Below are 14,054 nucleotides of genomic sequence, written 5' to 3' on the forward strand. Positions count from 1 at the left end.
AGGCTGAAGAGCTGATCCCGAAACAGAGCAGCCGGGGCAAATGCTGGGTGAAGGAAGGCTCCTCATGTCTTGAGACCCGAGGAGGAGGAGGAGGAGGAGAGCCAGATGAGAACATCTGGAGAAGAACAAAAGCAGGGGGGGGTCTGCAAATGGCCAAGCCAAGCAGAATGACTAGATAAACCCCTGATGGATCAGGTTTCATGACATTCAGGAGGGAGAGATACAGTAGTACCGGGGAGCCTCAAATATCCAGGCCTATACTGCCAAACCAAGTTAGCTAGGGCTGCCAGGCTCCAAAGCCTCTCAGCTGTCCGCCAGATAGTGTCATCTTTAAAGAGACAATGGGGTCAGCAACAAAGCCAGGCCCCTCAACAGCCCCCGAAGCCTCACCTAACATAGAGGGACCGTTTCTGGCTGGTCCGCAGAGAGCCAGATCCTGAGCTCATGCTGCTGCTCATCATCTGCTCTCGCAAGTCGTGTATTTTGGCTTCAAAACGGCCATATTCTAAGGAAAAGGGAAATGCTGGTCAGTTCCACAAATGCCATTGCTGCAGAATATCAGGTTAAGAATATCGTTAAGAAATGTGGTCAAATAACAACAGCTCTTACAACCAGAGTGCTTATTGACATAAATTTTGGCTCCACTCACTGTCACTAACTGAGGACTAAACTAGGCAATGCAGGGTCATTTCCCACAGAGCCAGATTCCCATTCTGAAGAATATCTCAGAATGAAGCTGGAATATGTTATTAGGTGTTTTGTTTTTAAAATATTGCAAACCGGGTAATCACAGTTTGCGACTCTGGGTGGGTTTTTTTAAAAGGAAGAAAAGAAAAACAACACAAGAAAGCAAAAGGTGACACGTAAGGAAAGTGCACGTGAGGCTGGGGATAACGAAGAGGCGTATCTGAACCCATAGGTGAGGGGGTGAGCCAGGCCTGCCAAGGACTAAGAGGTTCAGAGCCATTGGAATGCCGGAGGGGGTGGGGTGGGGGGCACAGGGGGAGCCCCTCTCCCAGATCCCATCAGAGGGTGCTGCTTCAGAGGGGCAGCCCTCCCCCACCCCCGAGTGTGACCTCTTCCTGGCACCTTGCATCAATTCCCTACCCTTTTTGTACTTGGGCCTTGACACAGTCACCTAAGAAGCAAACTACCTGTAACTCATGTCATCAACATTCTCAGCCTTCGAGCCTCTCTGCCATTGCAAGATCTTAGAGCAGGAGATTCCCAAGAGAAAGAGGTTTTAATCTGATCAATCACTTGCCTTCTGGACGATATTGAGCTACGATAGTGACGGACTGACCGGCGTTTTTCAAGGCAGCGGCTGCCTCTTCGTGGGTTGCAGCTTTGAGGTCCATGCCATTTACCTGAAAAGCAACACAAAGGAACCATCGCTCACATCAGGACGTGGATGTCACCAAATCAACCGGGTTGGAACCCAAGCCGGCCTCTTGCAGACGGCCAAGCTGCCTCTTGGTAAGTCACAGAGGCCTTCCCCCCGGCCCTCCTTGCCAGGCAGAGCCCAGCACGGTCCGGGGACCCTTGTCGAAGAAGACTCCCAAGGCCCAAGAAGACCTGACTGGTATCCTCCTTTGCAGGGTCTTACCGAAATGATGCGGTCTCCTTTCCTGAGCTCCCCACTGAGGTCTGCAGGCCCCCCGGCAAGGATGAAGGAGACAAAAATCCCCTCCCCGTCCTCTCCCCCCACGATGTTGAAGCCAAGTCCTGTGGAGCCCCGATGCAGCACCAGCTTCCGTGGCTCCCTTAAAAGGAGAAACGAATTACAGTCACTCCGGCACGGACAGCAGTGGCCTCGGGATAACAACAGCCAAAGGTGCACAAGGCATTTTTAATCAACAAATTAAGGATTTAATAGGCACACGAATAAAGATTTCAGCAAGAAACTCTTCTTTTTACTGCTAAAACTACCAAAAAATATATCAAATGCAACTGGAAAGAATTGAGGTTTTAATCAATTAGTTCTCACTCTGCAGAGACTCTAAACACTGTTTCTTTTTGTTTGTTTGTTTGTTTTTATAAAGACAAAGACAAAGAAAGAAAAAATAATAATAAAAGAAAACTGAGGACATATATATACAGATATATGTATCTATAAACGTTATATAAACCTATTACAATCCGTATTTATTTATTTATTATCATCTATAGTCAATGTAATAGATTAAAATCTATACAGTTCATCCTAACCATCTCAAAATCAAGTTATTAGTATTAACCTTTTTTCCAAATGGAACATACTGTATTTACATAAAGAATTAACTCACTCTCCAACAGTATATGTTAGAAATATACTAGCCACCCACAGTTGCTCTTATTAGAGAACAGGATACTTAATTGAATAAATACGACAATTTACTCAAGCCATTTCTACATAAACGGGAGGTTATGGGCGCAACTCGTTGTGCCCACGTGACACCCCTCCTGCGCGAGCTGCACTGGCTTCCAGTGGTCTTCCGAATGCGATTCAAGATGCTGGTTACCACCTTTAAAGCGCTCCATGGCATAGGACCTGGGTACCTTCGAGACCGACTTTTGCCACCAATAGCCTCCCACTGGCCAGTCCGCTCCCACAGAGGGGGTCTCCTTAGGGTGCCATCAGCCAAGTTATGTCGGCTGGCGACACCCAGGGGGAGGGCCTTCTCTGTGGGAGTCCCTGCCCTGTGGAATGAACTGCCCCCGGAAATGCGTAAGATCTCTGACCTCCATGTATTTCGCTGTGCCCTCAAGACCCTGCTGTTCCACCAGGCCAGGCTATCCATGTAATGATTTTAAATTGGGTGTTTTAAATTTTGGCGGTTTTAAATTTGAGCCGAAACTATTTAAATAATTTTAATTATTTTTAATTGATGTTTGTCTTTGTGCTTTTAATAGGCTGTACACCACCCTGAGTCCTCCGGGAGAAGGGCGGTATAGAAATAAAATTATAATAATATAATAATAATAAACACAATGCATTCCAATATTTGCATGAATTGTATTTCTTTTTATTGAAAGAAGTACGATGTAGCCTCTGTTGAGTCTTTTGGTGTTTTTTTCCCAGGGAAACAGCTGAAGACAATGGGAACTGAACTCTCATTATGTTAAAGCTTGTCTGTCGAACCCATCCATCACAACAGAAATGTATAAAGTGCAACTGGTCGTGTGTGTGTGTGTGTGTGTGTGTGTGTGTGAGAGAGAGAGAGAGAGAGAGAGAGAGAGAGAGGGAGGGAGGGAGGGAGGGAAAGAGAGAGAGAGAGAGAGAGAGAGAGAGAGAGAGAGAGAGAGAGAGAGAGAGAGAGAGAGAGAGAGAGGAAGCTGAGAGTGCCAGAGCTCCAAGCTGAGCCTCGGCAGACACTGTGGCTGCAAAGCCTTCCCCGGAGCCCTTCGAGACAGACCACACTTGTCCTTCGGAGAAGGATTAAAAAAAAAACACAGACATTTTCCTTCCTCAAGAGCCCCCAAATAGGGGTCCTGTCTTCCACCCAAATGACAGCTCTCCCCACCCTCAGAATTCATGTTTCCTAGAAATAGTGCTTGGATGAGGGACCCCCACAGTCCCTCCTAAGGCTTGGGGCTCTTGCAGCGTCTCCAGGGCCACAGGGATCACCCTCTGCGACCTCCACTATGGTCGGCTTCTGGCAAGCGAATCCAATGGGGAAGCGGTGGGAGATCCCAGGTGGTGACCACCCAGATGCTGGACGCTGCAGTCATGCAAGATTTGTCTCGTGGCGGCAACCGGAACTGCTACAAATGCCATGCGTGAGCCAGCACGGCCATGCAACATCAGCCCCCCGGACAACCGGGTCGCTCAGGGACAGAGTTCCCAGGCCCTTTTGTCCCTGGGAAGTGTGATGGAAAGTGCAGCTGGAGGAGGAGTGGGGAGGAAGACCTCCGGCTTCCCAGGGAGGAGGTGGCCCCTTCCACAGAGGGGCCCAAGCCGAGAGACTGCACAGCCGCATCCTGGACGGGGGAAGGAGGAAGAGGTTCAGGGTAATCGCAGCCTAGAATCTCCCAGAATAGATCTGTGAGATCAGAAGGTTATAGCCAGATTCTGTCCAAAAAGTGTAAGCAAATAAAGATCTGAACTCGAGTGGCTCTCACTGCGTCCTCTCTGGGGCTTGACAGTAAGCGAGGACCACCTGTATTTCACTTTGATGTCAAGACAGTCCAACCCACTCACCTCCATTATGTGAATATTCTAGAAGGGACCCAAGAAGTAGAGTTTCCATTAAGAGAAGTCATCCACAATTTGGTATTAGCAAAATTCTCCTGAGAAACATGCTTCTTAATACTTAAGCTAACAGAATGTATGCCAAGTATACACTGAATGTCTACTTGGCAGAATTTCTAAGGCATAAAAAGAACGTATGAATGAGACTTCCACAAGAGAAACCCCACAAGTCCTTCGGCTGGATCCACCACACGGCTCCCATTGCAGGAATTCCAGCAAGGCCTCTTCTGGGTACCAGAGGTTATTCCTTCAATCCAACCTATGCGCCTCCTTATCCGATTTAATTAAACATGTTCGATCCCCATCCAACTGTGGACAAGCAGCTCTGCCAAGCCACCTGGATTTCCCATCCGGGCTGCTGACTGATCCTGGCTCTCCCTTCCCACTTCCGCCACTAGCCCCAAAAGCAGCCAGGCCCTCGCTAGTCAGCGCCCCACTGGAGGCTGCTGGGGGCTCGCTAGCCAGTGCCCCCCAGAGCTGCTGGGGCTGCGGGGCAGAGGGAGGCGTTCTGCACCCAATCTTCCTTGAAAGACGCTGTCAAGATGCACAGCATAAATGCTCCTGCTGTCCAGGGCTCAACTGATCACTGCACATCTCTGGGCATCCCCCTTTCCTCAAGTGACAGGCCTCACAGTCAATCCAGCCAAGAGGAAGAAGGAAGAACTGCCAGGGCCCCGAGAAGAGCAAAAACTCCACAGGAACAGCACTTCATTATGGGTAGTCCTCAACCTATGGCCACCTTTGTTTCAGTTGTTAAATCATGACAGTGGTAAGTCAAGGCACCCACGTAACCAGATGTGATTTATGACTATTTTACTGCAATCATTAAATGAATCACATAGTTTTCAGTCCCAATCATACAACCCTTAAGCAACTCATATAGTTCTAAAACTGAATCCGTTCTCTGGAAACTAGCAGAGGAGGAAGAGGGAGGAGAGGAGGAAATGTTGCAAATCACGCACAGCTGCACCACACTGCGACAAGTCATAAACGTGAGCCCAGCTGCCAAGCATTGGAAACGCAGCCGTGACACAGCTGGAAGTGCTGTTCCGGCCGTGAGCACTCCTTCTAGAAACTTACGGTCATAAGTCAAGGACTGCCTGCAATCCACCGACAGAATATTTCTTCTTGGAGGTGGGAGCTACCGTGCAAAGTTTCAGCCGGCCTAATGAGAGCCTTCCTTCCGGGCAGTGAATGGCCCCACAGACACCCGCTCTCAACCAGGCGCCTCCTTCCCTTCGGGGTGCCCTGTTTCAGCTATTCTCTTTCAGGAACTTCTCCATTCCCCACCCCACCCCACCCTCCCCCGCCCCACAACTGCTCAGCCACATCCGGTGACATATTGCAGAAGTGGTTGCAAAGGCACAGACACTTCCTACCTGGTGATCTTGTCTTCTCCCAGCATTGCCTTAGGAACAGGTGAGTATCTCCCTGGGGAGGCTGGTGGCAAAGGCTGGCCCAGGTAACTTGATGGGTTGACGTGGTTCTCTGCAGGCTGAGAGTAAGCTGGGAGGGGGAGAGGGAAGGTCATTCAGAAGAAGGTGCCCTCTGCTGCCCCGGGCCAATTGGCAGCTGCCCCTTCACCTGCCTGGCACCTCTAAGCTACTAATGCCAAATGAAAAGAATGGCCTTCTTAGCTGCACTTCGACCTCCAGACCAGATGACTGGGAGGCGCTAGAACGAACCTTGGGGGACCCCCTGTCCCCAACCCAATAAGGAGCCACTGCTAAGCACCTGGATAGGTAAGTTCTGACCTGCCACGTCTCCCTTGATGTCAGGGCATATCACCTAGGCCCACCTGCTACAGGTAGAGGGGTGGGGGTGGAATGAAAGAGGAGAATGCCCTTTCTCTTTCCCAGCCACTCTGCTGCCCTTCTTTAACCCTTTCGTCATCCGCATTTAGGCAGCCATGAAGGCAGCCCAGCATTGGCCGTCTGATCCCATACAGGGAGCTGGGTTGCCTAACCTCAGAGTGCCAAGCACAGACTCTGCTGGGACTGGCAGTCACTCCATCTACATACAGCGTATTTGCCAACTGAAGTCACACACACACACACACACACACACACATCCGACAGTGGTATCTTAATTTGTTTGACTGTGGGAAACTTTGGAAGAGAAGCTGAACCTGCAGATCCTGGTGAAGAATCTCAAAATGGGGGCAAAGCATTTTTTAAATAGGCCCTCAGGAGAAAGCTAACAAGTGCTGGACAGCATGAGGAGGATGAAACTGTTTCAGAAAGTGCTCTGAGGACCAGGCCACGGGTTCAAGGAGCTCATGGATGGAAGAGGAAAAAGAAAAAAACACCAAAGGGAAGTAACTGCAATGTTAACTCACGTCTTGACCACCACTCGATTAATGTTATGAGTTTTACATGGGGCTGCCTTTGAGAATGACCCCAGAATTACAGCTGGCGCAATCTCATCAGTAGAAAACAACACCAATTTTAAAGTTCCAGGTAGTCCTCACTTTCTGACTATGACTAGAACTGGCAACTCTCATTAAGCAATGTGGTTGTAAATGGAAAAATCGCTCAACAGCACCCAACTTACGATGGCAGTTACAGCTGCAGTCCTTAAATGAACTACTCATGGTCATTAAGCAGAATGTCACATGATTGCGACTTGCAACTTCGTGCCAGGCTCTTCATTGACTTTGCTTGTCGGAAGGTGGCTTAAAGGCCACAAATGACAATCAAGGTGGGGCAGGATTGTGACTATTGTGAAGGTGCACATTGGTTGCCAAGTGCCCAAATTTCTATGATGTGACTGCAGGGAAGCTGCAACAGCCACGACTTCAAGGGCTGGCCATAAATCTGCTATATTTAGCACTGTTGTAACTTCAAACGGTCACTGAAGTCAGTAAGTGAGGACTACCCATACTAGTGACCCATACCTAGTGGTCACCAATAGGAATCCAGGCGCAATTCAAAGTCCCGATTGTGACCTCGAAGACCTCCCGCAGCACAGACGCACAGCGGGACCATCCTGTCAGAAGTGGGGGGAAGGACTGTTCATGTTTAGAGAGGGCCCTAAACTGAACGTGGCCTCCGCACTAATTTTTGTTATGTAATTTTTATTCTCTGTTGTTGATCACTCAGAGCCCTTAGGAATGGGGAAGGTTTTGAATTATGTTAAACAAATTATTTAAATCTCTTTCCCTGAGGGGAAAGCGCCTCAGAGGGAGACCACAGCTGTGATATAAGGATATCTGCAAGAGGGACCTAAAGGCCCTGGGAATGGACATTAACAACTGGGAAACCTTGACCTCCAATCGTTCAGCTTGGAGGCTAAAGACGCAGCATGGCCTTCTCCAATTCGAAGAGACACTTGTTCGGCAGGCTGAGGCAAAGAGGCAGTCCCGGAACCAGCAAAATCTGGGGGCTAGGCAGGGGACAGAATGTATCTGCCCTCAGTGTGGAAGGGATGGCCACTCTCGAATTGGCCTTTTTAGTCACACTAGATGCTTTTTTAGGATCTCTTTCCAGAGCACGATACCAGAGTCTCTTGAGATTGAAGGATGCCAATGAATATGTAAATCTCAGAAAATTTCTGGATTAAAAGTCATAATTATGCCATTTTGAAAGTCAAGGACATCTCCCACCCTTCGTAAGGATGCACTTCTATCCAGCCAATCTTCCCTTCCTGCACCTGCAGATTTTCCTAGAGGTTTGCAAAAGTGGCCAGAATCATTCTCCATCTGTTTGCCATCCTTTGGCTCAAGAACCCATGCAAAGATCTTTTCCCTCCTTTCTCTTCAATTACTGTATCTTAGCAACATTATGTGTGGTTTTGCTAGACACTGGGGCAACAGAAATGAAAATGCTATTTATTCTTACATGAAAATTGTTGGCACAGAGTTATAGAAATGGCTACTTTATATTATTATGGAAACATAAAAAGTTGAGTGGTTCGATGTTCATGCTTTATTCTATTGCAACAGAGGGAGTTGGAAGTCAAGGCTTTTTTTTTCTTTCCCCTCCCCCTCACTTTTTCTTTCCCCTCCTCCTCTCCCCACTGTGTCTTCCTATTTGCTTTTGTATTTCTGTATTTTATTCTATAATCTAATAAAATGTTCAAAACAGAAAATTGTTGGCACACATAACAAAATGTCAACAAAGGACAAGGAGAGAAAAGATGCTTTTAGCTAATTCTTTTCTAATAAAAAACAGCCATCTCAAATTCAAACTTACAGCCAGCGATCTCAGGAGGTGCATAAGCATCATTTATGAACATGCTGCTGGGCTTTGCAAGTTTCAGATAGACAAAATCAGACGTGTTCTTTAAAGCAGCCACTGCTTCTTCGTGGGTCACTTCTTCTAAACAAACGTTGTTCACCTGGAAGAGGGAAGATGCAAAAGGAACTTATCCCTGGAAGAAAACAGATCTTCTCTGAGAATCACCAGTGCTGTTCTGTATCACAAGACAAGGAACCACATTGGCACAAGCAGAAAGTCTGCTGCTATGACTGATGCAAAACATTATGAGAATAAAAATATAGAAGAAGACTTTTGAAGAATGGAATCAGAAACAGCCACAACATCAACAATATCAGTAGTGATGTCCGTTTCTATGAACAGACTATGCCCAAAAAATGCTATTGACGTAATGTCAACAGTAGAATAAGTTATATCTGACAAGATAGAAATGGTATCAAAAGGGGATTTATAATTGAGAGTCCAAGAGGATGATTTAGAAAAGGATATTTCACTGGGTCTACAAAAGAAACTGGCTGATGCTTTAAAATTTAAAAGAGAAAAACAAACAACAAACCAAGAAAGTTTCTTTCTTTTAATGACCCTGTAATCCCTTGCATCGGGGTGGAGTTGTGGCAACTGAATGGAGCTGAGAGTTTACTGACCGGATGCCCTTCCTGACACCTACAGAGCTCACAGCAAGTATTTTCTCTTTGCACCCAAAGAGAGAAAAATCTGCCACTATCTAGGATCGAACTCACAGCCGCTCAGACAAAACAGGAGAGTGACCTAGCTAATTTTTTTCCTATTGGATTTACAAGAGAGGCTTATTAAAGTCTTGAAAAAGTGTGTGTAATGAGAACACGGTGAAGTGAAATCAAATCCTATGACAATTTTTGAAGGATATGAAGGAAAGCGATAAAATGAAGAAATATAAAATTGGTTTATTTGATCAAAGTTAAAACAACATGTTATTATCTCTTGCTACCTTTATAGACTTTCTGTTGACACCAAGACTGGAAAAAAACGTTTCATGGATTTGCTTATAGATAAGAAATGGCATATGGGATGAAGAAATAAATATTTGTAAATTTATAGGAGATGAAGAGTTAATGAATTTATTTATACTTCTTGGAATGAAGTCACTTCTTTATGTATTTTTTTATTATATTCTTTTCTTTTTCTTCTTCCTTGCACCTTACTCCTTGTCTCCTTGCACCTTACTCCTTGTCTCTATTCTCTTTTAAATTTAGTTTGTATTAAATTTTACTATTACAATCAAAATTCTTTACAAAAAAATTTATACACACAGCCACATTTGGAGACACAAGACTCTTCCGTTTCACACATTCAGCTTTTGTCTGCTTTCCAAAGACTCCTCTGCCCTTTGGAATTGATGTCTTGCTGTCTTGTATACTTCAAACACAGCACAATTGCACCAGCAAGTGGGGGGATGACATTACACAAACAACTTACTCCCATGAAATTCCTTCAATCTCTCTATTCTGTGGGTGGAGAGGGTGAAGCAAGCAATCTCAGTACACCATTTCTCCTTTGCCTGACCCGTCTTCTCCCACTAAAATGGGACAACTCGCCATAGCCAACTCCCCACAGCCATCTTGCCATGGTCAATTCACAGCGGCCAACTCACCACAGCCAACTTTCCGCAGGATAACTCGCCATGGGACAATTCAACAATTCAATTTAATAATTAAAAATAAATAAAACATTATTTAAATTTTTGTCATTCACATTTCATTTGTCCCTCTTTTGGCATCCTTTCTTTAAAGATTCTATTCCACCATTTCTTCAATATTAGTGTAACTCTTGTCCAGCGGCAAGTTGGCCATGGTGAGTTGTCCTAGACCCTTCTCCCTCTGCAAAGCAAGATCAGAGAGGAAGGGATTTCAAGAGTCTACACATCAAAAACAACATGATCATGCTGGTATTAGCAAAGGATCAGGCAAAGGAGAAACTGCCTACAGAAACCGCTTGCTTTTTTTCTCCCCCCCACCCCCGGTCACAGAGCAAAGATTGGACAGGAAGAGATTTCAAGATAGCAATGTAAACTGTATGTATCATGTGCCCATAGTATGTAGCCTCAGGCTGCCAGTGTAATTATATTGCTCTTAACGTGTAGATGATCAAAAAGTTACTCTCTTGCAATCCCTTCCTCTCCGATCTCTGGTTTGCAATGGGGGGAGAATAAAAACAACACAAGTCAGGCACAAGACAATGCATACTCACTATAACAGTGACCATGTGACTGAGGGATGCTTGAATGTCGCAAATGGATGTAAATTGGCCATAAAGCCATTTTTTTCCCAGCATTATTGTAACTTTGGTCATTGAACAAGAGGTCAATAAGTGAGGTCTACCTTTAAATACAATGCAAAAGACACAGTGATAGTGACTAACTTGGGCGGCTTGAAAAGGGCACTCCAAAGGCTCTATCGAATGCCATGATTTTGAGGGTTCACTGTTACTGGGAGCCGGAGGCCTCCAGACACCCCTTGCAGAGGAAAGGTGGGGGAGGGGTACGTCTCTGGCTCCTGGCTGAGAAACCTACGTCATCTGGAATAAAATGGGCCCTGACCTGGCCCAGCAACATAGTTCTTGCGCAGAGAAGTGGGTGTAAGAGACCAATGCAAAGTTTCCCAGCAAACAAAATCAAATCCATAAATACAGGATGCAGCTTTGGCAACAATATTTGTGAAAAAATTGTTGGTACACAGCAGTTGCCTGAGAACTGAGTGTGAGTCAGCTGTGTGATGAAACTGCTGGAAAGGCAAATGCAAATTTAGAATGCAAAAATAGAGGCATGATTTCCAAAAGTAATTATTCCACTTTATTTTGTCTTGATCACATTCATCTCAAGCCTAGTGCCAGATATCAAATTTGAAGCAGCGATGAGAAGGGAAGGACAGGCGATCAGCATATAGATTTGTGTATGAGCGCAAGGGGTTAGACTCAACGGCCTAAATAATCCGTCTTAATCCTAAAATTCTATGAAACCATCGGAGAAAACTATATAGACAACGGAGCTGAAATAGCATCAATAGGCTGATGACTCTCTGCTCTGTCCCTCATCTAGAATGGATTGTGCCGGGCGGGAAGGGAGGGGGGGGGCTTCCAAGTCCTCAAATGCAGGTGTGGGGGGGGGGGATTCAGGAACAGAGGAAGGAGGCAAGGCAGAGGGAGTGCACTCTTGCAAGGGTGAAACATGGAATTTGGGGGTTCTGGATTTGGCATTAACTTGGGAGGCCTTGGTTATTGGCTGGGGGTCCTTTTGACCCATGCTACTTGGTATTCCAACTGGCCTTGTCTTAAGAGGACATGGGCACCCACTTAAAATCAGCCATGCAAACGAAACAGCCTTTTATGACAGCCTGTAAATGTTAACAGGAATATCACTCTCCAAGTGCAAGGGGGTCACGTGGTAAGATCCCTCTAGGGTGCCAGATGGTTTCTCAGCCTGTGGAAACGTTTTGGGATTTGGCGGACTCTGGTTCTGCGGTTCGCACGTGGCTTTTCACTTTATGCCAATGGTGCTTTTAGTCTTTTTGAAGCTGCCTTGATAGGGTTTTGAGCTCCTTCATAGAACTTTCCTGAGAGGAGGCAAATAAGTCAATGTAATGACAACTTAGTTTTTTATTCCATTTACGTGGCCCCGTTTCATCATAGTGACTCTGGGCTAACAACAACATGCATATCCAGCAGCTGAGATAAACATGCTGACGCTCCAACTGCCCTTGCCCAGGAACGCAGCCGCATCTTCAGAGCTGGCGAAAGGCAGGGGGTGGTTGGGAGCCCATCTGGCCTTCCCTAAAGGGCAACTGCCAGGCAAGAGGCCTGTTCTGAGGGTCACTGCAAAGACCAAAGCCCAGCGGGGGGTTTCATCTGGCTCAACATATTTCAGGAGTTCAGATCTCAAAGCTTCAAGAATTACAAATAACTGTGGCTGACCTCATAAATTCCAGACTTATATAATTCGTATGGCCCAATTCTAATACTGGTTTTATTTATTGTTTTACTTATTTATTAATTTTTTATGCCACCCCTCTCCCCTGCAAAGTGGCTCTGGGTGACTTCCAACGAGATATGCAAAGCCAATTTTCTTTCTTATAAAACCTGTTCAGACTCCTTCCTGCTCTAGGAACACCAGTGAGACCATATGGCATCCCAGCTTTCTCTAAGAGGAACCGAAGGCCAACTCACCTCCAAACCTTCACCTCAGCCTGAGACTCTTCTGGTGTTGTCAGACGGGCCCCAGAGTGTCCTAGCAAAGCTAAATGAGGACAGAACTGGCCAAAGGAAGAATGAAAAAAGCCAGAACAAATTTAAACTCACAGCCATCAACTTGTCTCCGATCTGGAGCCGTCCGTCCTTATGTGCAGCTCCACCTTCAATAATTTTAGTGACGTAGATGCTGTTGTCTCCAGGGATGTGCTGGTTGCCGACACCCCCAGCAATGCTGAACCCAAGACCTGCTTCAGGAGAATGAAGGCCATCAGAATCAACCCACAAACCATGCGGCCCAGGATCCTCCCTGGGACAGAAGGGAATCCGCTGAGAGGCTCTCCAAGGGTCACTCCAGAGTGGATCCCAACAGTTCTGCCTTGTTTTTTTTTTGTTTGTTTTTTTTATTTATATGCCGCCCTTCTCCGGAGACTCAGGGCGGCTTACAGTGCGTTAAGCAATAGCCTTCATATTTTTGTATATTTATACAAAGTCAGCTTATTGCCCCCACAAACTGGGTCCTCAATTTACCTACCTTAGAAAGGATGGAAGGCTGAGTCAACCTTGAGCCTAGCGAGATTCGATCTTACTTTAATTGCAGACAGCTGGTGTTAAATTACAGTGCCTCTGTCTGTTGAGCTAAACCAGGCTCTGTTCACGCTCAGGCGGAGACGCTGGCAAAGTTGGGACTCAGCCCGGATGCCCTTCCACCTCCAGGAAAGGGCATTTTCTGCAGGGCGGGGAAGAGGAGACCCTCTTTGCTGGGGGTGGGGGGGGATCACCCAGAGCTGCTGACAAACCTTTGGGCCCTTTCACCAGCTTTATATCCACCATTCTTTCCGTGGTTTGCCTCCTCCTCTTGACGGACAGACGGACCATGGAGCCCGCCTCCTTCAAGGCTTCCACAGCTTTGCCGTGGGTCACATCGCGGACGTCTACCTCGTTCACACGCAAAATGCAGTCATTCACCCTGCGTTGGGGAGAGGGGAGGTTTCCAACATTCGGCTTGTGCACGCATGTGAGCGAAAACAGATCTCCCAGGCACAGATCTGAATGCTCTGTCTGACTGGAGGCTGATCAAACACGGAGCAAAGCAGCACTCTGAGGAACACAACAACCCCACCTTCGCCCTCTTTCTTTGGAGGAAGACTGCCCGAGCTGCTTGCCGTACATGCAGCCAGACTCCCTCCCTGATCCAGCTGGAGTGACCTCTGTCTGCGTTCTCCCAGGACTGCCCTCATCTTTCCTCCCTGCTCTTCTAGGGCTGCCTGCTTCCTTTCTCCATTGTCTCCCCTTTGGGGGCTTTCCCCCACCCCCAATCAGTGGGGAAGAGGGAAGACAAGGAACAAAGGACAGCCACAATGCAGGGAAGCTCAGCCAGGAATGGC

At 46.7% G+C, this 14,054-nt stretch overlaps 1 protein-coding gene across 20 annotated transcripts in view; it reads right to left on the bottom strand.

The window, feature by feature from the left end:
* Positions 1-14,054, bottom strand: part of DLG1 (discs large MAGUK scaffold protein 1) — a 93,108-nt gene that overhangs the window by 36,730 nt on the left and 42,324 nt on the right. For 12 of the 20 annotated variants that reach the window (XM_070945605.1, XM_070945603.1, XM_070945601.1 and 9 more), the window contains 7 exons: positions 13,467-13,636; positions 12,778-12,914; positions 8,425-8,569; positions 5,611-5,737; positions 1,607-1,763; positions 1,265-1,367; positions 391-505 (listed from right to left, as the gene is read on the bottom strand). In XM_070945605.1, the coding sequence (XP_070801706.1) occupies positions 391-505; positions 1,265-1,367; positions 1,607-1,763; positions 5,611-5,737; positions 8,425-8,569; positions 12,778-12,914; positions 13,467-13,636 (954 nt within the window). Of the gene's footprint in view, positions 1-390; positions 506-1,264; positions 1,368-1,606; positions 1,764-5,610; positions 5,738-8,424; positions 8,570-12,777; positions 12,918-13,466; positions 13,637-14,054 lie in introns of all 20 variants that reach the window. The other 8 variants (XM_070945599.1, XM_070945595.1, XM_070945592.1 and 5 more) reach the window with 1 other exon arrangement.

The sequence above is a fragment of the Pituophis catenifer genome, unplaced genomic scaffold (assembly GCF_029215685.1).
Source record: "Pituophis catenifer annectens isolate HBS135680 unplaced genomic scaffold, rPitCat1.0.hap2 SCAF_6, whole genome shotgun sequence".
NCBI classification, from domain to species: Eukaryota; Metazoa; Chordata; class Lepidosauria; order Squamata; family Colubridae; genus Pituophis; species Pituophis catenifer.